The following is a 24,670-nucleotide window of genomic DNA, read 5'->3' on the forward strand; positions in this document are numbered from 1 at the left end:
AAGAATCGGATCGAGACATAGACCAGTACTCTGAGCACTACTCCGAGGATTACCTCGAGGAGGAAGACCAAATCGTCGATCTTGAGGAAGACTATCAAAACATCGTAGCTGTTGAAGACGACTCCGATGATGACGAGGGGCGAACCGTGAGTACACCGCCCCATATAGACACTGTAACAATATCAGAGACTCAGGTCGAGGCATCGCCAGCAGGCCTTAGCCAAGATCGACATTCTAGTTCTACAGCCCCGCTATACCGCCCGGCTAAGAACATATCCAAAGAGCTCTCTGAGACACGCCATACGGCACCGGTTACATTGAAACCGAAACTCGTCGACAACACCGTCTTCGGACAGAAGGTCGTCGAAACAAAAGTATTTAAACCAAAGGTCATCGAGCCTAAGGCCGTAGCTCCAACACAGCCTTCGAAGCCAAAGACCGTCGAGTCGACATCGAAAATCAGAGCTGTCGAGCAAGCCAAAAGCCGTCGACTCCACATCGCGGCCAAAAAACGTCGATTCGATGCCAAAGCAAAAGCACATCGAATCAAACCCAAAAACAAAGCACGTTGAATCGAACAAATTAGCATCGAGTATCGACAAGGGAACATAAACAGTTGACGAAAGTAAAAGGCCGACGCCCAAAACTAACGTCGAACCGAAAGTGAAACCTAGGGTGGAACAGAACAAATCAGTCGAGCCGAAGCACCTCGAACCGAACAAAGGCATTGAGCCGAAACCTCAAACACCTAAAACACCTAAAGACACTGTCGAACCGACGAAACCGCTCAGTCCGAAAAAGGTGGTGAAGCCAGCCAAAGACGTACAACCACAAAAGAAGGTTGAACCCACTAAACAGATCGACCCGAGAACAACCAAACCAAAGGCTAATGCACCAAAGCCTAAAACTGTGGAGGAAGAGCTTGTTCACCCAGATACCGACACAGAAGACCAGTCAAAACTGTTTATTAACCCAGTAACTGGTAAAGTGACTGTTTATACCAAGAAGAAAAGGCCTTTGCCAATAGAAGATTTTCCTAGAATACCACTCACAAAGAAAAGAGACTGTGCTACCTCTCCAATACTTTTTTAACCTATCAATCCAGCTATGCCTACAACCCCATACACCCCAACATCACCTGACTACAACCCAGATGAAGATCAGGATACAGATGTAGGGTTTGGTTATCCACAAAACCCAACTGTAGACCCTAACCTACAGCCATAGGGTGCAGGTGGAGACCCAGACAATGAAGGGGCTCTGCCCATCACGGAACCTGCACTTTACCCAACTAAGCCATCACCCACAGAAGATACTGTGGCCTTTAATTCATTACTTAATAGAGCTGCTACCTGCCATAATGTAGATATGCACTCTGATGCTATTGAAGAAGACTTTCTCTTTGATACACTAACAACATCTGAGAGACATGTAAAAACACTCACCATGTTGAAGGGCGTCCTAAAACACGCACATGACATTTTTAAGGACACTGCTAAGGCACGGGTCATAAACCCTAGAATTGAAAAGAAATATAGGGCTGCACCTATAGATCCCACATACATCAAGGGTCAGCTACCCCTAGACTCCCTAGTGGTATCCAACGCACGTAAACGGGCTAATTCTTAAACTACTGGAGAGGCTGCTCCTCCGGACAAAGAGTCAAAAATCTTTGAGGCATCAGGCAAAAGAGTAGCTGCTCAAGCAGCAAACTCATGGAGAATTGCCAATACACAGGCTTTGCTGGCCAGATATGACAGGGCACACTACGACAGCTTAGAAGAAATTCTCCAACACTTACCTGACCCTTACAAACAGCAGGCAGATGAACTTATACAGGAGGGAAAGCTCATCACCAATGCCTCAATTAAATGTGCCCTAGGCGCGGCAGATACAGTGGCCAGATCTATCAATACAAGCGTGCTGCTAAGGCGACACGCATGGCTCCGCATAAACAGCTTTAAGAATGAAGTTCAATCCACAATTCTTAATCAGCCCATCAACCCAGACTTTTTATTTGGTCCAGCAGTTGACTCAATTCTGGACAAAATGAAAAAGGATGCGGAAACAGCAAAGTCCATGGGAGCTCTCCAGTCCCAACAACACCGGGGCTCCTTTCGTTGCTCCAATTATAGAGGAGGAGCGCGAAGTAACACTTCACAGCAATCCTCCAGCTACAAAGGTAATACACAATCCACATACAGCAAAAACACTAACAGGGGTGGATACAGAGGCAATAACACCAAAGGAAGGGGTCGCGGAGGAAATGCAAATAGATCCTCCACTAACACCAAACAGTGACTTATTTGCACTACCCCCAGACCATATAACACCGGTCGGGGGAAGACTACAACAATTTCTGCCAATCTGGTTAAATATCACAACAGACAAGTGGGTAAGGCAAATTATCCAACATGGCTATTGCCTGGAACTCACCTCAACCCCACCCAACATACCACCCATGCACCGTCCAATGTCACAGGAACATATAACACTACTGCAGCAAGAGGTCATCAGTATGCTGCAAAAGGGGGCCATAGAACCAGTCCCACTGCAACATCAGGGAACAGGAGTATACTCCCTATACTTCCTAATTCCAAAGAAGGACGGGTCTCTCAGACCAATATTGACCTCAGGCCCCTCAACCTGTACATTTTGTCAGAGCATTTTCATATGCTCACTCTCCAGCAAGTCTTACCATTGCTCCGCAAGGGAGACTTCCTAGCAACTCTGGACCTCAAAGACGCATACTTTCATATACCAATACACCCTGCTCACAGGAAGTATCTCAGGTGCACCATACAAGGACAGCACTACCAGTTCAAAGTACTACCGTTTGGTTTCACAACAGCTCCACGCGTCTTCACCAAATGTCTAGCTACAGTGGCGGCACATCTCAGAAGGCAACACATCCATGTGTATCCATATCTGGACGATTGGCTAATACACGCGCCATCGGCCCAGCAGTGTGCCAACCACATGTCAAAAACCATCCATCTCATGCACAGTTTAGGCTTCTCGCTAAACTACCCAAAGTCACATCTGCAACCCTCCCATGTACAACAATACCTGGGAGCAACTATAGATACACTGGCAGCAAAAGCATACCCCAATGCAGCACGTATCAACAGCATGCAAGCACTTATCCAAAAAACAGGCCCCAACACTCAGTACCAGCTCAAGTGTTTATGCAACTAATAGGCATGATGGCCTCATGCATATTCATAGCCCCTCATGCCAGGCTACACATGCGTCCTCTCCAAGAGTGCCTAGCAAGGCAGTGGAACCAGGCTCAAGGGCAATTACAGGACCTAGTGTTGGTGACCAGTCGGGCATACAACTCTTGCATTGGTGGAATCCACAAAACCTTTGCAAAGGACAACTGTTCCAAGAGCCTGTCCCACAAATAGTGTTAACCGCGGACGCATCCCTACTAGGATGGGGAGCCCATGTCCTACACTACACAGTACAGGGACTATGGACTTTACAACAAAAGAAGATGCACATCAACCTTCTGGAGCTGATGGCTATCTTTCTAGCTCTAAAAGCATTCAAAGACACACTTATGCAACAAAACCGTGTTGATCCGGACGGACAACATGACAGCTATGTATTACATCCAAAAACAGGGAGGAACACACTCGCCACAGCTGTCGCAGCTAGCTCAAGCAATGTGTAAGTGGGCCATTCAAAGGAACATGTTTCTCATGGCAGAGCACCTCCCAGGCAAGGACAATCAAGTAGCCGACCTGGTCAGCAGGCACAATCAACAAATGCACGAATGGGAAATTCACCCCAAAGTGCTCCAACCATTCTTCCGGAAGTGGGGACACCCGGAGATAGATCTGTTTGCCACAAGCGAAAACGCAAAATGCCAGTACTTTGCCGCCAGGTTCCCACATCCACAGTCGCAAGGCAATGCGATATGGATGAACTGGTCAGGCAAATTTGCTTACGCTTTTCCCCCAGCTCCATTAATACCGCTAGTGGCACGCAAACTACGACAACATTCACTGACACTAATCCTAGTTGCTCCCACATGGGCGAGGCAACCATGGTACACAACGTTCCTAGAACTGTCAGTGATGCCTCATCAAAGCCTGAGACTCACACCCAATCTTCTAACTCAGAGCCATGGAGAAATCCAATATCCAGATCCGCAACAGCTGAACCTGGCGATCTGGCTCCTGAAATCCCAGAGTTTGGATACCTAAACTTGCCTCCAGACTGTATGAACATTATCAAGGAGGCAAGAAAACCCACTACCAGGGCATGTTATGCAGCTAAGTGGAAACGTTTCATCATTTAGATTCCGGAAGGAAAAAACATATAAGCGCTCCTTCTCAGGAATGGCGCAAGGATCTGGAACTCTCTCCCGCCGGAAACCAGGCTTATCTCTTCCACCACACTCTTTAAAAATGAAGTAAAAGCTATCCTCATGGCTAAATACAACTGAACTACTATCTCGAACACTGTTAGTACTCTGCACCGATCTATACTACATGTTTGACCCTTCTGATTATTTGTATTAACTGTCTTATTACTCACATGTTTGGCTTTGTAGCCACCTATTTGTACTATTTTGTACTCATGTATGGCTTTGTTGCCACCAAGTTGTACTATTTGACCTATTGATTTATCTGTCTAACTATGCTCCCTCATGTACTTCTCTTTGTTAAGCGCTCCGATATCTGCAAGGATCTTGTCCGCGCTATATAAAACTTTCAAAATAAATAAATAAATTTACTGCAGAAACAATGATGTAAACCCACTTGATACTTCTACTCAAAACATCATTTGCTATCTCTTGCACCTACAACGCTGCAATTTAGCCTATTCATCCATCAGGATACATCTAGCTGCGTTAGCATATCTTCAAAACAGGCAACACCTTTCACTTTTTAGGGTGCCAGCAATTAAAGCGTTTATGGAAGGACTCAAACGCGTAATTCCTCCAAGACACCCACCTTCACCAGTCTGGAATCTAAACATTGTTCTAACTAGACTTATGGGACCACCTTTTGAACCACTACACTCATGCGAAATACAATTTCTTACTTGTAAGGTGGCTTTCCTTATTGCCATTACTTCGCTTCGAAGAGTTAGCGAGCTTCAAGCCCTAACTATTCAAGAGCCATTCATCCAAATACATGCAAATAGGGTAGTTCTCAGAACAAACCTTAAATTCAGGCCAAAGGTGGTATCCCATTTTCACATAAATCAAACCATCGAACTGCCAGTGTTCTTTCAGAATCCACAAACAGTAGTTGAAAGGGCCTTGCATACTCTAGATGTCAAAAGAGCTCTGCTATACTATATAGACAGAACTAAAACATTTCGAAAAACAAAACAGTTGTTTGTTGCTTTCGCACCGCAACACAAAGGCAATCCCATTTCAAAATAAGGTATAGCCAGATGGATCGTTAAATGCATCCAGATATGTTATTTAAAAGCCAAACGCACCTTAACAGTTCCCCCTAGGGGGCATTCCACACGCAAACTAGTGGCATCCATGGCTTTCCTGGGTAATATTCCTTTACACAAAATTTGTAAAGCAGCCACATGGACAACAACACATACATTTACAAAACACTATTGTGTAGATGTACATTCAAAACAGCAAGCTGCTGTAGGACTTGCTGTTCTCAAAACTCTTTTTCAGACTGCTGCAGCTGACACAGGTAGCCACTGCTAAGGGAGATATTGCTATACATTCTATGCACAGATATGAATTAATCAGCCCACATGCCTCGAACGGAATATGCTACTTACCAGTATGCATCTGTTATTGGCATGTAGGGCTGCTGACATTCATATCGCCCACCCACCTCCCCGGTTCCTGTCGCAGCTGCAGCATTCACTCTTTGCGTGGACATCTCTTTCACTACTATACTCCATCTCTGCCACAATGGCGAAAACAATCTGAGGATGGAGAGGATGCCCATGAGCACTGTAGTCCGAAGGAGGAGCCACCTATCTCGTGATACTTCGAAGACTCTTCCAGGACAACAATGTGCAATCATCCGGACCCAACACTAGGTGGCGATCTATGCACAGATATGAATGTCAGCAGCCCTACATGCCAAGAACAGATTCATACTGGTAAGTAGCATATTCCTTAAACGACACTTTGAAATGTTTTCCATATTAAAATGAATAAGTTTCAATAAAAATGCCACAATGTAAATTGAATGTTATCATAACGAGTTTCCTTGAATTTCCTTTCTTCGGAGATCGCAGCAACGCGCGACGGGTGAGCTAGTTTAGAATAAATTCTTCAAACTTCTTTTCCATCTAAGTTAGACACAAATTTACTTTGCAAATCGCTGATTTTATTTTCAAGGCTCCTTTCGCTAATAATTTGTTCTGACCTAGTTCCCTAAAACAAATCTTATAGCCAATCAACCTCAAATTACCTCATAAAACAAAACCTTACACACAGGCAGGTCCTATTCAAACAAATATAGTTTCCGTCTACTGAAAAATGACTGTCACAAAATTAGCAATATGGAATAGTCTATTGAAGTCCATGCTACAAATTATTTATTAAAACTACCTCAGATAGGTGACACCTAAACTCCCATGACCCTGTCCCTTCTTCCAATTCAGAAACCTTCTTGAAACACCTGTCAGATACCTCCGAACGTTAACGATCTGCCTCGAGCGGTCGTGCACACCCAGCTCTACGTGTGCGTGAGCGTCATGCCGAAGACTGAAGCGCACACACTTCCGAAGCTCTCAGTAAATCGACCAGCATTGTGATGTCCCACTGCCTCGCGCTTTGCAACGGTGAGTCTTCGCGTTTAACAAACACAGTAATTTCAAAATAAACATTCCCAAAATTATCAAGAGGGTTTAAGCATTGGGCGCGGGATTGAATAAAAGTTAAAATAAACAACTCTAGACTCTCGAGTACGCGAGGGCCTAAACTGCAAAGCAAGCTATTTCACGATCCATACTCCTAAAGCACTAAAAGGTTATAAACCACTCTGAAAAACCTAAACAGTCTAGAAAACAGGCACATAAACCAGGATCATAAGCGTTCCCTTATCATAGAGAAGTTTCCTATGTAAATAAAGGCTGTTTGAGCTATCGAGCAAATGAGAGAAAGCTAATACAAAGATTATAAATTAAACATTTATATGTGAAACTCACACCGATGTATTCAATGGTTCCAGGTACAATCCTAATTTAAATTACTACGTATTAAATATTCTATGACACATTAAAAACTAAAACATTCATACAATCATAAGAGTGACGGCAGACAAGACTTATCTCTTTGGGCAGCAGCAAAAAAGAAGAAAGATGGCCGGTGGTTCTAGCCCTTTGTTGGATTCTTCGAACTTTGGGTAATGTTCTTGTTCTTTTAAGGTGCTGCTGTGGGTGGCACAATAAAGGAAGGTTGCAATAATCTTAGCCTCCGGTCTTGTCATAAAATCAAGTATGTATTTGTGACTTCCTTCCACTTAAAGAAATAACTGTTTGCACAGTTATTGAGCATTGAGAGCAACCACCTCCAACTATACAGCTTCACATTTGCTATACAATATAGTTTTTACTGTTTCCGGCCCAATGAAGTATTTGTAGAATATTTATTCTTACCTTATTTTAACAGGTTTTGGGCCTTATTACTCACTTATTACACACTACAAACGGGTGTACTTTAACTTATCGTAATCTATTGTTACCTTTATTCACAGTAGGCTTTCCCCACTTTGTTACTGCCAATCTGCCTTACAATCTGGTGTGGTTTAACTTTCAGTCCACCCCATTTCACTTGAAATTTTGACAGGCAATGAAAGCTTACCTTATAAAAGGCACAACCTACCTGCTGCAATACTCTTGTTTACAGATTCTTTATATTCGGACTAAATCTTTTCAGTAACAGATTTCTATTAACACATTTTCTGTTCCCTTGACTGACCATCAATCACACTTCACTCTTCTCTATTCTGTTTTGGGGGAAGGACAATAAGTAAATTGCTTAAGATGATTTCCCTCATGACACGTGTGGAGGTTAAACACCATTTTAGTTCATATACTTTCATCTCCTTCTAGACAAACCACTTCCCAATGAACTTTACAGCACAACACTATCTTGGAGACGGTTTTCTTTTTCCACACTATTTTAACATGTTCAACCTCATTAATAACGACCCCTCTCTGCCAACAGAACTGGTTCTGTCTGGAAGTGGTATCTTTTTTCAACCTTTCCTTTAACACAATTTCACTCTTCCACTTGTTCAAGGGCACTATGCACCTCTTTTTAGTAACTTTTAACTATGCCCATTTTTAACCTTTATACAGCACGTGGATGCATTTTACAGCCTTGAAAACGTTATTCAGATGAAACACATCAACTGTATCACCCATTCAAGAAGACTGATTGACCTTACAACAGAACACAGAATGGACAACGAATTCAGTAACAAGTCTTTATTTTAATCCAACATGAAACCAATTCTTTGGGTTCCAACTATTATAATTTTTGGAAATTACACTTTGGTGTGTGCCAGACATTACTTCAATCCTGCAGTACCTTTTTGTTTGAGCTAGTTCATAGGCCCTCCACCAAGGAAGTTCTACTTTAGTTTCTATTAAAAAGGTGAGACATTTGCAGTTATAAGTATCTATCAGAAGAACAAGTTACTTACCTTCGGTACATACGCTAACTGCAGGTTCCTCACCTACCCTCCCTCCTCTCCATTCTGTAAAAGTGGCTCATTTTCAGTCTGTTTATGTCCAAGTTTAGAGATCTGGCAGCAGCCAGTTTGCCATTGGCCTCTGCGGGCGCGGTTAGCCTAGAAAGCAACTGACATTAGTGCGCATGGGGTGTTTCTTTTATTTTGCACGGTTCGTCTGTTCTGGATCAGAGCGTCACAACACCACTTACAGGTAAGCATTAGTACTGCTTGAGATATTACGGATCCATTCTGAAACCTGCAAAACATTCAAAAAGTGGTAATATAGAGTATCTACTAGAAAGAGCGTTACTGAAGGTAAGTAACTTGTTCGTTTTACCTAAAGCACAATTGCCATTGTCCTCAGTTCATCTCGGGAAACAGCCATTACAACAAGGCTGTTTCCCCGCAATGCCATTACATCGCAAGTGTAACAACGCATGCGATGTAACAATGCGTAGCCATTACTACGTGTGTTTTTACATCGCATGCGCTGTTACAACGCATGCGATGTAATGCGATCCACCTCGTTATGAGGAAAGAGAGGTTCTTCGGTTTCCTCACAACGACGTACACCGCCCCTCGACGTGAAGCAGGAACCGGGAGCAGAAACGGCGACGCTGTAGAGGAACCACGAGGAAAGAGAGATACGGGTGATTGTGCTTGGGTTGGGAGTAGTGTGGGTAGTGGTTTAGGGTAGTGTTGTAGTGTTTTATGGTTTAGGGTAGTGTAGCGGTGAGAGTAGTGTGGGTAGTGTTTTAGGGTGGTGTAGTGGTGTTTGGGTAGTGTAGGGGGTCGTGAGGGTTCGGGGTAGTGTAGGGGTGGGTGTAGTGTGGGTAGTGGTTTAGGGTAGTGTCGTAGTGTTTTAGGGTTTAAGGTAGTGTAGGGGTGGGAATAGTGTGGGTATTGGTTTAGGGTAATGTTGTAGTGTTTGTGTCGTGGTTTAGTGTTGTACTGTAGTGTTTTAGGGTTTAGGGTAGTGTTGTTGTGTTTGTGTAGTGTTTTAGCGTTTAGGGTAGTGTTGTAGTGTTTTTGTAGTGTAGGATTTTATGGTTTAGGGTACTGTTGTAGTGTTTGTGTAGTGATTTAGGGTACTGTTGGTGTGTTTGTGTAGTGTAGTGTTTTAGGGTTTTGGGTAGTGTTGTAGAGTTTGTGTAGGGTTATAGGGTTTAAGGTAGTGTTGTTGGGTTTGTGTAGTGTAGGGTTTAGGGTAGTTATGTGTTTGTGTAGTGTAGTGTTTTAGGATAGTGTTGTAGTGTTTGTGAAGTGTTTTAGGGTTTAGGGTAGAGTTGAAGGGTTTGTGTAGGGTTTTAGGGTTTAGGGTAGTGTAGTGTTTAGGTAGTGTAGTGTTTTAGGGTAGAGTTGTAGTGTCTGTGTGGTCTAGTGATTTAGGGTTTAGTGTAGTGTTGTAGGGTTTGTGTAGTGTTTTAGGGTAGTGTTGGGGGGGTCGTGCATGATAGTGTAATGTTGTTGTAGGAAGAGGACTGGGGGTTGGGGGAGGGTGGAGTCACTTACCTTGCAAACTGTAACCATGAGTATAGCTTTACCACGCATGCCTTTGCGTTGTAATGTCATGCGTGGTAAAAGCATAGTCGTGGTAAAATATTGCGATGTAATGGCATGCCGTCCTTGACATCGCGTAGTAATACATGCATTGTAATGGCACGCGTGGTATTGGTATGCGATGTAATTGCATACATCCGTTCATCTCGGACTGGGAACAAGAGACAATTGCCTGAGGAGATGCATTCGATATAAATTGGTTAAATACATTGCTCTGTTCCTTTGTTTCTCCTTGATCGCAGGACTCTTTCTAAAGACAAGAACTCCAACAATTTGGAAATAATTCTTATTGATCCATTATGGCGGAGGCTAATTTAACTTTCAGATCTGCTTCTCTAGTGCCTACAGTAAATTATAACTGAAGCTGGCTTAAGTTAGTTCCAAATCTCCATTTTCACCAGGCAGCATTGATTAATCATCCCTCTTTACTATTGCTGAGCCTGAGAACCTGGTACCTGAGAAACTAACATTAACAGGCTTGTTTCTGTTGTGTGAAAACATTGTTGCGATCTCTTAGGACAGAGAGACTCCACTGAGTGTCAATATAAATGCAAATGGCTTTTCCTTGGCTCTTGAACATCACCTTGTCTCTGTAAGGCCTCTTTTGGGGGTTGTCTTAATTTTTATGACATGTAACTGACTTAAGACTTTAGTAGAATCCTACAAATACCTACACTTAGACAGACTTCACAGTTTACCTCCTCTGGTCAGAGAGTGAGTTGATACTTTGTTGGATATCAGTGTGGTCCTTACCTTTTTAATTCCTGTATCATTTCAGATTAATGCATTGTGTGATACTAAACTAATAGCACAGGAAGGATTGTGCAACATAAGCTTTCACTATCTAGTTTTCCGTGAAGGAACCGTGAAATCGCACACAAATCTGTCCCATAAGGTTTTAATGGAATTTCATCTTAAACAATAGATGTTTCTTTCAAACACGACCTCATGCTTATTCAACTGAGTAAAGTCTGCACAAATTGGATGCCCCTAGGATTCTGTTGAGAAAGAATTACAACCTTATTGAAGTCAGATCATCTTTTCATCACGTATGTTGCTCTCCCTCAGACAACAAAGTAGCAAAGGGTATTATTGCCAGGTGGTTAGTCTTCTCTGTATCCATGACAGAAGGCTTTTAACTTCCTTTTAGCTCTCATATTGATTCCACCAGAGCAGAGGCACTATAAGTGGTGTCCAGAATGTGAGACTGGCAATTTTCAGAGCAGCTACATGTGCTATCCCAGATGGCTTTTGTGAGCAGTAGCCAGTAGATGAATCTTCAGGTAAAGATGCAACATTTGGTCCTGGACGTTCTAAGCAATCTATTTTTCCAAACCCTGATCTGTTATACGCTATCTAATACATGTCCTCACCCAGCATTTATGTGGCACCTATATCCGATTTACAACCAACTCCGAAAGGAGAAAGAGGTACTGACTCAGACAAAAGTGCCTTTATTGGGATTCTATTGCTCTACTTTCCTGCCTTCGCAATACCCACATAGCAGATAACTGGGTAAGAACAGCACCTATGTTACTGTACTGTAATGGAGGTGTCAAATGGGTAGAGATGTGGCATGTAAGCAAGTTGGCCGCATTTACACTTGCAACTCTTGCTAACATTTAAAGCTGGAGCGTATCTAGGAAAAACTATTTTGGGCAGTGTCTACAATCTTGGAATTCCCAATCATTTTGCAAGGTAGTAAGAGCAACAACTAAGTGGACTGATATCACAATGAAGATAGATTTGCATTTCTCAAGGGAGGCTTTTTTGTTCTTGTTTATTTTTTTGTCATTTGGTTACTCAATCTTGAGGTAGATTGTTTCAGCCACTGATCTGTCTAAATTTGTGGTAAATAACTATTGGGCAAGGTTTTCCATTGATGATTCTAACATTGTAAACCATTTTGATTACAGATTCTTGCAGGAGCCAAGGTGAATGAATTAACAAAGCATCGCCAAACTGCTCTGCATTTGGCAGCACAGCAGGACCTACCAACAATCTGCTCTGTTCTTTTGGAAAATGGGGTTGATTTTGGGGCCACAGATGAAAATGGAAATAATGGTAAACAATCACCATTTACTCGGGTACTGTCCACTGTTTTTGGGTTGTAAGGCAATGTTTAATGCATATAGTGCTGAAATATCACTGCAACAGCTCTGTGTTTTATCTCTAAGTACCTTCAGTGAATGGATTAAACGGTTGTGGGAATGGGGAAACAGACAGCAGCCCTTTCAATCCTGGCATAGAAACGAAGGTGGGATGCAGTGGTAAGATAGCTTTGGTGACCTCAATGGTTTAGTTATAGTCTCGCACGCCTTCATGCGTAAAGCAGAGGGGATGGAGTCCACTTGAGCACGTATATAGTAAATATACAGATGTATGAAGTGTGGGGATAGGGCATGACTAGTGAGAGGCAAGCCTGAAGGGGGTCATGATGCCCACTGTCCTCTCAAGATTTCTAATCAGTAATATGTTACACTCTATAGATATGATACCATGCTTTGTTGTGTTGTGTAGTAGTTATAAACAAAGGTATTTAGGCACAAATAGGATTCAAGTTATTAAATCTATTTATTGAGATAAAAGGACTGAATGTCTTGTCACTTATCAGTTGTTTTGCTTTGTAAAGACATCGTTCATACATTCTGTGAGACAGTGCGGTTTGTTTTATCGTATAAGTTACACTGTAGTATGGGTAGAACATAGAAGTTGACATCTGCACTTGAGTATTAAATGTGCATTTAACTATATTTCCTTTCTCTAAATAACGTATTATATGCTGCATTTGTTTCACTAGCATCACAAACAAACACATAAAACCTCATTGGGCAAATAGTCTCTTAGTGTGAATGCAAGAATTGAAATATGTTAATAAATAGACAGGAGGGGTCATGGACTAGGGTCATGCAGAAAGCCTGGTATAATGCCTCCATGTCAGTTGGAACATAACTTGTTTACAGTATTGAGTATCCAGAGAGCAGCTGGTAGAAAACAGATTTTGTTTGAATCTGCCAGGACCGGGCATTGCAACTTGGAAAAAGGAACCTGTGTTTGTTAGACATTTCAGCTAGGATCAAGTAACCTTATGTTTTCCTTTGAGTTACCAAGAGCAGTTGGTGCAAGTAGTAGAAAGGAACCTTTTGTTCAAGTTCGCCTTAAAGGAGCATTTGTAAAGCCAATAGGTGGAGGTTTCATTTGCTAATGGATGCAAGCACAGCGTCAAGAAATTAAAGCCATATTAATGTAAAAAATAAAAGTCCGTCAATATTGAAAACACCTGTGTATTTAGTACAGTCCTATTTTTGTTACTATGTAAAATAAAGGTTGGATGGCAAGGAAACCTTCAATAAAGTCCTATCTTCAGCTCTGTGACATGCAAGCTAACTGCTGTGCTTAACCCAGCGGACATCTTTTTGGTCCGCTGGTTAACCAGATGCTAGAAAAGATTAAAGACGACACTCGCACTGTCAAAGCAAAAGGTGTCCTTCAAACCTAGTCTCCTATAGGGTCCCTTAGGAGACACCAGTAAAGGGCTGACTCCAAATAAGACTCCTCTGACCCAACCCTTCCTACCAGAATCAGCAGCAGTTGTACCACCAGCAGGCACGTAGAGTAGAATCCTGGGGTCCCTATTAGGGCAACAACAGCCAGGGCAAGGAAAGTGCCAGCAGAGGAGCCTCCACCTCTAAGCACTGACTCTCCCCACCTAACGCCATTCACATAACAACTGCCAGGGTGCAGACTGCTATTTACATTCCTTGTTCATAGGAAATCACACCAAACAAGTGGGACATAGCTGTGATTAGCCTCAGCTACTACTTAGAACTTCTGACACCCTCACAAAATTCAACCCTGCAAGCATTCCCCTCAGCAGAGAACATCTCAACCTTCTGTAGTAAGAGCTCCTTCAAAAAGGGGCCATAAAACCAGTGGGCCCCAACAGTGGGGCAATGACGTTTACTCCCTCTTCTTCCTCACCCCCATGAAGTACACCTCCCTCAAGCCCCACAGCATTTGTATGGGGTGATTAGAATCTCCTTGAAGGTTTGTTATGTAATTCACTGTTCTGAATACCTTGATTCGAAACTCAAGTAGTCTCGTTGTTCCAGCACTGCTTTGATCTTTCCTCTTCCCAGGCAATTCATCAAAAACTTGACAAAGAGCACACTTTGTATTTGGACCAAGACTGTGAAGCAACCTCTCTTTGGACCCTATACTTGCTCCTTCATTGGTGCAATTCAGGAAGGGTCTCAAAACCCTCCACTTTATGATCTTCCTACCATCCTAGTCAGTAGCCCTTTCATCTTCCATCTCTCGTAACTGTGATGGTGTTTTTTTAATATCTCTGTACTTGTATATACTTACTATCCTCAATTAACATTGTAAACCTACCTGCCTTTCTTTGTATCCTCACATGTTGAATACATATTCTGTTGTTCTACACTGCACTTTGTTGCCCAATTGTTGTCTAGGTTTCTGCTTTATAAAGACACATAAATGTTACCAGTAGTGTGTGCCAGTCATAACCTAGTTTGCTTACTGTTACAGCTCTTCATCTAGCTGTAATGCATGGTCGTCTCAACAACATCCGTGTCCTACTGACGGAATGCACTATAGATGCTGAGTCCTTTAATCTAAGGTGAGTTGCACACCATTGTTCTAATCACTTGCAAGCTACATTTTTATAGAAATATATCTGTTTTGTTGCTATTCATGGCAGTCTGAGCATTTTGAATCCTCATTCTAACTAGCAAGCAGATGATTGAAAATTCGAGCAAAGTTCTAATAAAATAACTTTAGAAATATCTTAAAATAATTTAACTGAACTAAGCCATGATTGTCAGAAAATATTGAATTTTGTTCATTCAATAGTTGTAGTTAACTTTAAGGGTGTGTACTGCATTCTCAAGGAAAGTTAAGGCGTTTTTAACAGAAATGCAGTTGCATTATAATCACTATCTTAAGACAAGGTCTATGCCCTAAAGACATTGTCCAAAGACGTTGTCCAAATAAAAGTTAATTGGGTGGATGAAACGTTTTTTACATAAAATCTGATCAAATTAAACTGTAATTGAATTGATATGTGCTGCTGCATGATCTTAGTTGTGTGCTCTTATTAAAATGGGATGAGTAATATAAAAGCTATTGTATGTATATATCTGTATATTCAGTACACAATGCTTCAAAACATACCTTGATACCCACGTTCATTAGCAAACTATGGAACTTCCATTGGTGATTCTTCAAATGTTCAGGCAAAAGAAGATTGGATGTCAGTGGGCAGTTGATACAAACCATTAATTCTGAACAGTTGTAAAAACCTCCACTCATAGTAATTGGGTGTTTTTCTGATTTGTATTAGAGGTCAGTCACCGTTACACATTCTGGGACAATATGGGAAGGAAAACGCTGCTGCCATATTTGAGCTGTTTTTAGAATGTATGCCGGAATACCCACTCAATAAACCAGATGCAGAAGGCAATACAGGTGAGACTATGCATACACCTTTGTTTTCCAATATAAATGTATTAACCTATTTTTATACTATGTACATTCTAAATTGAAGAAGAGAGTATCCTGTACCATCTTTCATGTTTCAAAACAGTACATTACAGAGTTTTAACAGTTTGTTAGATAATACAGAACCGTTTTCTCCAAAGGAATTGGCAGTCTTTTGAATATGCCCCTCTGTTGCTAAAATGTAAACAATATGTGAGTGCAGAGATACTGATGATCATCTTCCTTTTGCTGCAGAGAATGAGAAACCAGCATAATTTTTCCATAGAGGATCTTCTTAAAAATTCATAATTGTTTCGCATTTTTTTAAATGCCTGAGTGCTCCCAAAGAAAAATGGAGATATATTTTTTGATTTTTAATATATAAATTGCACTTGATATAAGGACATGTTTGTCTTATTCTACATATTGTCCATTATAGACATTGCTGAGAATTGTGTTAATTTCTAGTTGCCTCATCAACAGAAAACAGACGGATCAGTTTAGAGAATATTTCTCTACTGCTTTCTGGTTTATACGTTCTATGGGGAGATTATACACAGTTGAAAGGTGTATGAATTGGATGAAAGGCAAGATATGAGTTATAACGCACACCTCAGATTACTAGTGGTGCTAAATAAAAGAAATAGTAAGCACCATTCTAGCTGAAGAGATGCTCCAGGAATTGTGGATCACTTGTTACAGATATACTGGAGTACAAAAATGTTTGTGACCTGCTTGAGAGTACTGGTAGGTCTACTTTTAAGGCCCTGCTTGCCACCAGGAAACAAGTACCTCTCTCTCTGACACTACAGGAATCATCAAAAGCCTCCAGACTGCAGCTTGTCGACTAAGTGAGGTCTGTGTTGTGAGACATGTTTGATTCCCTCATCCCCCTTAGCAACTATATGATGAATGTATACTGGCAGTGCTACTCTAGAAAGTAAATGTTATTCTCAACTTAAAGATAAAGCATGGTGCAGTGAAGTGTGGATAATTGTCTAAACATAGTTTACAAAGCTCTTTCTTAAGGCCCAGGAGAGTCCTTTCTTGGCTTAATCCAGGACGAACTTCAAATTGTGTTCCAGTTTGATCACTTTCTTTCATTCCTCTTTCACCATCCTGTTGTTCACCTCTGACTCTTAGTCGGGATCTTAAAGTATCATCTCATTCTGGCATTTCTTCAGTTGGTGAAGGCAAGATAGTCACTTTTATAATATACTTTATGTAGGTTTTTTCGCATCCTTAGGGGCCTTAAAAGTTATTATATTTGCTATGTATATTTGTTTTCAAGACTCTTTATATTTATCAAGCCATATATTGGCAAACATTACATTCAGTTAACCATTTTGAGAATGCTTTCTACTAAATCTGCTTGCTACTTTTCTCAGTTGGGAACTCAGTTGTATTTAGTGCTCGTTGAGGCATAGTTTCTTTGTGTTCCCAGTGAGTGCAAGCTTCATGTAGAGAAAAAAGAAAAAAAATGGGTCGCTGCTTATTACTACTGTAGGAAGCTGTCTCTTTATGTGATATATCAAGAATTTGATGTACAGTGTAGAGTCCAGAGGTTTCCTTATTAGTGGACAGATCTTGCTATGGAATCCTAAAGTACTCTATTAGAAGGTAGTGTGGTCGAGCAGCTTTAGGCTTAACACAGAATCAGACATTTGCAAATACATACAATGATTAATAAAAACAGCAAGACTCCTCTCCCCCCTCCATCCCCCATGCCCCCCCACACACACACACTTTTTTTCTGGTATTAGATGCATATTTGACTTAAGTGTACTAGGTTCCTGCAAACCAGGTCCCCAGTACTAGTGTTCTTTCCTGAAAAAGTGTACACTTTTTCCCCCAATTGGCGAAACTTTTTAGCACCCTCTGTGAGTCCCCTAGTAAATGGTACTTTGATACTTGGGCCTGAGGTACTAAAGAGGGAACCTAAGAGCTGTGGCACGATTGTGCCATCCTAAGGGACCCCTTATTAAGCGTATGCTAGACTGCCATTGCGGACTGCGTATCTTGGTGCGGACTAAAGTGAAAACACAACATGTCACAAATACATGTGTGCATGTCACAAATACATGTGTGCCATGTTCCTAAAACTGCATGTAATATTTGTAAGTCAACCCTACAGCAGGTCTTACAGACCTAAGGCAGGGTGCTTAATTTTACGTGTAAGGGCATACCTGCATACGCAGATATGCCCCTTTGCTGGTCAGAATTGGCAGTCTTTTGAATATGCCCCTCTGTTGCTAAAATGTAAACAATATGTGAGTGCAGAGATACTGATGATCATCTTCCTTTTGCTGCAGAGAATGAGAAACCAGCATAATTTTTCCATAGAGGATCTTCTTAAAAATTCATAATTGTTTCGCATTTTTTTAAATGCCTGAGTGCTCCCAAAGAAAAATGGAGATGCATTTTTTGATTTTTAATATATAAATTGCACTTGATATAAGGACATGTTTGTCTTATTCTACATATTGTCCAGCGCACGGTATACCAATTTGGTTCACTAAGGCTGTCCATCTGTGAAGGTTTTCAGACCATTGTAGACATTGCTGAGAATTCTGTTAATTTCTAGTTGCCTCATCAACAGAAAACAGACGGATCAGTTTAGAGAATATTTCTCTACTGCTTTCTGGTTTATACGTTCTATGGGGAGATTATGCACAGGTGAAAGGTGTATGAATTGGATGAAAGGCAAGATATGAGTTATAACGCACACCTCAGATTACTAGTGGTGCTAAATAAAATAAATGGTAAGCACCATTCTAGCTGAAGAGATGCTCCAGGAATTGTGGATCACTTGTTACAGATATACTGGAGTACAAAAATGTTTGTGACCTGCTTGAGAGTACTGGTAGGTCTACTTTTAAGGCCCTGCTTGCCACCAGGAAACAAGTACCTCTCTCTCGGACACTACAGGAATCATCAAAAGCCTCCAGACTGCAGCTTGTCGACTAAGTGAGATCTGTGTTGTGAGACATGTTTGATTCCCTCATCCCCCTTAGCAACTATATGATGAATGTATACTGGCAGTGCTACTCTAGAAAGTAAATGTTATTCTCAACTTAAAGATAAAGCATGGTGCAGTGAAGTGTGGGTAATTGTTTAAACATAGTTTACAAAGCTCTTTCTTAAGGCCCAGGAGAGTCCTTTCTTGGCTTAATCCAGGACGAACTTCAAATTGTGTTCCAGTTTGATCACTTTCTTTCATTCCTCTTTCACCATCCTGTTGTTCACCTCTGACTCTTAGTCGGGATCTTAAAGTATCATCTCATTCTGGCATTTCTTCAGTTGGTGAAGGCAAGATAGTCACTTTTATAATATACTATATGTAGGTTTTTTCGCATCCTTAGGGGCCTTAAAAGTTATTATATTTGCTATGTGTATTTGTTTTCAAGACTCTTTATATTTATCAAGCTATATATTGGCAAACATTACATTCAGTTAACCATTTTGAGTATGCTTTCTACTAAATCTGCTTGCTACTTTTCTCAGTTGGGAACTCAGTTGTATTTAGTGCTCGTTGAGGCATAGTTTCTTTGTGTTCCCAGTGAGTGCAAGCTTCATGGAGAGAAAAAAGAAAAAAAAATGGGTTGCTGCTTATTACTACTGTAGGAAGCTGTCTCTTTATGTGATATATCAATAATTAGATGTACAGTGTAGAGTCCAGAGGTTTCCTTATTAGTGGACAGATCTTGCTATGGAATCCTAAAGTACTCTATTAGAGGGTAGTGTGGTCGAGCAGCTTTAGGCTTAACACAGAATCAGACATTTGCAAATACATACAATGATTAATAAAAACAGCAAGACTCCTCCCCCCCCCTCCTCCACCCCCTCATGCCCCCCCACACACACACACTTTTTTTCTGGTATTAGATGCATATTTGACTTAAGTGTACTAGGTTCCTGCAAACCAGGTCCCCAATACTAGTGTTCTTTCCTCAAAAAGTGTACACTTGTTCCCCCAATTGGCGAAACTTTTTAGCACCCTCTGTGAGTCCCCTAGTAAATGGTACTTTGATACTTGGGCCTGAGGTACTAAAGAGGGAACCTAAGAGCTGCGGCACGATTGTGCCATCCTAAGGGACCCCTTATTAAGCGTATGCTAGACTGCCATTGCGGACTGCGTATCTTGGTGCGGACTAAAGTGAAAACACAACATGTCACAAACACATGTGTGCCATGTTCCTAAAACTGCATGTAATATTTGTAAGTCAACCCTACAGCAGGTCTTACAGACCTAAGGCAGGGTGCTTAATTTTACGTGTAAGGGCATACCTGCATACGCAGATATGCCCCTTTGCTGGTCAGAACTATTACTGCTAGTTCAGGTGACCATGGGAGCCATTTTAAAACATGTGCTGGAGGGGGGGTGTGGCTTAGCAGTGCATGAAATTAGAAGTGCGCTGAGAGGTCTCCGTGCCACGGCTGCCTACTAAAGCCATGTCTACAGCACAGAAGGCATTGGGGCACCCCTCCTAATGGCACTTCATACATTCGAGGAGGCAGTGAACAGATTGGGGACGTATTGCCCCCTGATTGAGCTCTCTGGCGGTCTCCGAGAAGGAGCCGACTACAGACTGAAACTGCCATCTTAGGACCTGTAGCAGCGCCCCGCTGTCTAGCACTGGCGTGCTGCTCTGTTGCAGCAGACTGCAGGAGAAAGAGTGACTTGGGCTACACCATCAGTGAAGGCACTCTGGAGGAAACCCAGCGTCACCGTAGCGAAGAATTGAGACTTCCTACCTACGACACAGGTGCTGGAGGTGGCCTCAAGTGGAGCAAGAGGCCTTCTCCTGTAGGACTCCAGAACGGAGAGGAGTGGGGGTTGTGGCGAGAGGCGAACCCACACCCCAAAAAGACCACCTACCGACATCGCTGGGGCCCTGCGACGAGTCAGCGGGCACGGCCTGGAGGAAGTCCCGAACTCCGAGACTACAGCGGGCAATTCCTAGGGTTCTAGGGCTTTGAGCGGAGTCCAGAATCACGCCCTGGCGTAAGGAGAACCAAGCGGAATGGGCCTGTAATCTCCCCCCCCCCCCCCCCCCCCCCCCCCCCGAGACTGGGGCACTCTGCAGAACGTTGACCACACGGACATAGTAAGGGGCAATCGACTGCTAGTTCGCGCAGTAGTATCACCACCCCTGCCCACACACGGATAACTTTCACCCTGGGCCAGGCGGAAAGTCCATCAGCCCGGCCATCGCGTAGTGGGGTATCCCTACCTGAGTGTGGATCTCACCTCTGAACACGGGGGTTCGACTGAGAGTTCCCTTAGTGGGCATTTGCCCCCCATGCTTCCCCCTTAGTATTTAAGGTGCAACGTAGCCTTCCACACTCTGCAACAGTCTGAAACTTGACCAACCCTACAGCCTCAGCGATGCTCTGGAAACCCTTGCCTGAGTCTGACCCACCTTGAACTACGCCAACGCATTGCTGACCTCAGTGGGGCTCCCCTCCTCGGTGTTGGACCATGCCTAACCACCGGGACGTGGATCTCTACCCAGCTGCCGTCACAGGAGGCCCACTGGTTGGACTCCTGGGGTCACAATATGTTCGCCTCAACCAGTGCTCTGTGGGCCGTTAACACGCTGTGCGTTTTGGCTAGGGTCATTTCTTGCATGTGGGACTCGGGGAGTCCCTAATGTCTACAGCTTCTCAGGAGGGTGCCCATGTTGATTTGAGGCACCATGTGTTGGGTGGCCGGGAGCTGGTGGCGTTTATTCTTTGCTCCGCTCTAGACATCTCGGAGGTGCTGGGTCGTGCCATGGCTTCTTCGGTTGCCCTTCATCGCCATGCCTGGCTTCGGGACAATGTGTTTCCGGAGAATGTTCGAGAACAGAATGGTGGACCTTCCTTTCGATGGTGCTCTATTGTTCCATGCCCCTGCAGACTCAGTCATCCAGAGGTTCTTGGCGGGGCTTCGACCTCCTCCTCCTCCTCTGCCTCCCCCTTCTTCTCCCCCTCAGTGACCTGTGAGTTGATCTTGTTATTGGAGGTGTTCTTCCATTGGGGCGGGTCGCCCCAGTTGTCTGTTAGGTGTGCTTCGTGGCCATTCTGGTCCTCCTTGTTGGGACTTCGGTTCTGTTGGCCAGCCCTTTTTGACTGTGTGTTTTTGCTTTGGGTTTTCTACACCATGCTGGCCCTGAGACTAGGCCTTCTGTGTTTTTCGTCTTTGGCTGCTTGATAAGCCTTCTGCGGGGTTTTGCCGCAGGTCTTTTCTGTTGGCCTCTGCTGCAGAGGTTTTTTTCCTAAGAGGTTCCCATGTCTTGGGACGTGAAATGCCCTATGTGAGGTAGAGGTGGCTGTTATATAGCCCTGTCATGTGTTGGGGAGCTGTGGTCGCCTGCAGGCTTCTTACGGTATGTTGCAGATGCAAATCTCTTGCTGATGGCTTGGACTAGCTTGAGTTGCGCCCCATGGTGTTCTTCTCTGGGATCGCTGCGCTGTTTGCCTGGTCTGGCCTTCTGTCCGTGGCCTGGCGTCATGGTTCTGTCTGGTTCCACTTCCTTTTGGGCCGTGTATGCGGTCTCCTCCCTGGATGGATCCGGACTCTGCTACGCCTTCTTGCTCTAAGTGCTTCGTTCTGTGGTGTCCTCTGCGTCTGGCTGAGCTTGCTGGTGCCAACCTGTTGTTTTTCTGCACCATTGTGCCTTCTTGGGGCTTTAGTGGGGTTGTCATCCTTGCCTTGTCTGCCTCTTCCAGTGGTCCTTGCACTCAATTCTACCTCTTCTCCCTGTGGGAGGAGATGGTCGCTGACTTCTTGTCCCTCTTGCAGTCGCAGTCTGTCCCTGCGGGGGCGTTGGCTGGTTCTTCCTGGGTGACCTTGAGCTGCCGTTTTGGCTTCCTCCTGCTTTTTGCTGACTGCGCCGTTCTGTCTGGGCTTGCCTTTGCTCCGCTTCTTCTCCTTGGAGTCTCTCGTTTGCTCTTCTCCTTCGATGCTCCTCTTCCTTGCCTTGGCCTTCGGCGGAGGTTTTGTTGCCTTGTATGGGCGTGGGGTGCTTGGCCTCCTTTCACCTTGCATTGTTTCCTCTGCTGAGTGAGGACAGGCTACCTCTTCTCTTTTTTCCGGATCCCCTTTGTGGTTGGTGGTCTTCTGCTGGGGGGGGGTTCTCCTTGCCTGGGAGGACGAGGCTCCTCGTCCTTTCTTGGGACTCGGCCCCTGTGGGACCCTCTGCTATGACCAAGTGGGTAGGGTCCTCTCGCAAACCCTCCTTCCCCTTGGGTATGGCTGGGGTATTTATTCTACTTGAAGGAATCTGTGGCTAGTAGTCTCTATCAGATGTAGGAGTTACTTACCTTCGGTAACCATGTATCTGGTAGAGACGGTTCTTGCCGCAGATTCCTTCATGGCCCAACCTTCCTCCCCTTTCTGCGAGGACATTTTGGTCTCCTGCACTCGCCTCGCTGAGGGCGGCTGTGTCTTCCATGAGAACATTCTTTCCCTCTTTCTGACAGGATGTTCGTACAGTTAATTTGTCCCTTTTCCTCCCCTTTTGGCATATTGGAGGATAGGTTTATAGGTACTTCGGTGCCCTTATGCTCTGGTTGCTCCAGGTTGGGGCCTACCTTCCACTCGGCTCCCTCCGCCCCCTTTTTTGCTAGGGTTCTGGGCCCTCAGCTATCCTCTAGGTTGGGGTCTTTTGGCTGTGCCTCTGCCCTTTGTTCCTTATGAGGGTGGTCACACTCTGTGATGGGGCTATCTTGGAGTTTTGCCATTCCTGGTTTGTCCCGGACTGGTTCCCCTTCATTGTTTTTGGTTGGGGTTGTAGTCCTGCTACATGTTATCATGAAATTTTTACATATGTTCTTTGTCTCCAAGGGGGGCTATCTCCGTACTGGCAGGGTTGCTGGGCTCTGTTCTTTATTCTTTTCCCTGCCTTTGGGTACTTCAGTGCCTGGCACTGCTCTTTATGGTGTTGTTCCTCACCATTCCTTTTTCCACTTTTTCTGCTCTTTCGCACACCGTTCCTATACTCACAGTTTTGTCTGATGGCTCTGCGTTGTGGCGCGGAAAAGTTCTCCGAAGAAAACTGACGTAGGCGCGCCAGGGTGGGACTTATGTGACCTCGCTGACATCACGTACGCAGACAACACCTGGGCAGAGTTGCGTGATGCCGTCCCCCCGGCGCACAGGGATGCTGTGGCAAAAAGTTTTCCCGATCCAGTCTCATGCCTGGGGATAATTCTACATGAAGGAATCTGCGGCTAGAATAGTCTATACCAGATACATTGTTACCGAAGATAAGTAACTCGTACTACTGCCTTTCATAACTGATATCATCATTTGATCATCTGTGGAAATAAAATGGCACAGGAGATTGTCAGGTGAATAGTCTCCTGCTTATTCAAGGGCTAGAACATGAGGGGTTTCACCTCCACCATCACTTCAAGCTCATCCCACCAGTCAATAAAGCAACATTACCCGTACTAAGGTATTTGCCCCAGTATTGGAACTTTCATAGATTCCCATGCTTTGTATCATTCCCCGTCGGAATTGGAGTCTCGGTAACCAAAAAAAACATAGCAGTAGGTACAAAAGAGGCCTCATTCCCTTTTGTAGCATATCCGCCTCTTTTTGTAAAAGAGACCAAACTAATCATCAGCCAATCAGAAGAGCCTCACCCCTTAGAACCCTCCTGAACGAGCCTCAGATTTTCTACCGCACGTTTTGCTTAGGGAGTCTCCTTTGAGCTCTGCTCAATCTCAACTCTTTTTCAGTGTTTCTTCAGGATTTATTCTTCAAAATTGTTGGCTGTCTCTTCCAGGATGTCTGATAAAGAGAAGAAGAAGGCCCTATTCAAGCCCTGCTCCACCTGTTGCAAGAAAAGATTGTTTGTAGAGGATAGGCATAAAGATTGTATTCCTGTTGCTCGATTACTGCAACTCTATTTTCCTTGGCGCCACTGAAG

At 43.6% G+C, this 24,670-nt stretch overlaps 1 protein-coding gene across 1 annotated transcript in view; it reads left to right on the plus strand.

Moving 5' to 3' along the window:
• ANKFY1 (ankyrin repeat and FYVE domain containing 1) overlaps nucleotides 1-24,670 on the plus strand; it is a 505,630-nt gene that overhangs the window by 366,570 nt on the left and 114,390 nt on the right. The window contains exons 20-22 of the mRNA XM_086954801.1: nucleotides 12,164-12,311; nucleotides 14,799-14,889; nucleotides 15,613-15,737. Of these exons, the coding sequence (XP_086810927.1) occupies nucleotides 12,164-12,311; nucleotides 14,799-14,889; nucleotides 15,613-15,737 (364 nt within the window). The remainder of the gene's footprint in view (nucleotides 1-12,163; nucleotides 12,312-14,798; nucleotides 14,890-15,612; nucleotides 15,738-24,670) is intronic.

Source organism: Lissotriton vulgaris, chromosome 2_1 (assembly GCF_964263255.1).
Source record: "Lissotriton vulgaris chromosome 2_1, aLisVul1.2, whole genome shotgun sequence".
Classification (NCBI taxonomy): Eukaryota; Metazoa; Chordata; class Amphibia; order Caudata; family Salamandridae; genus Lissotriton; species Lissotriton vulgaris.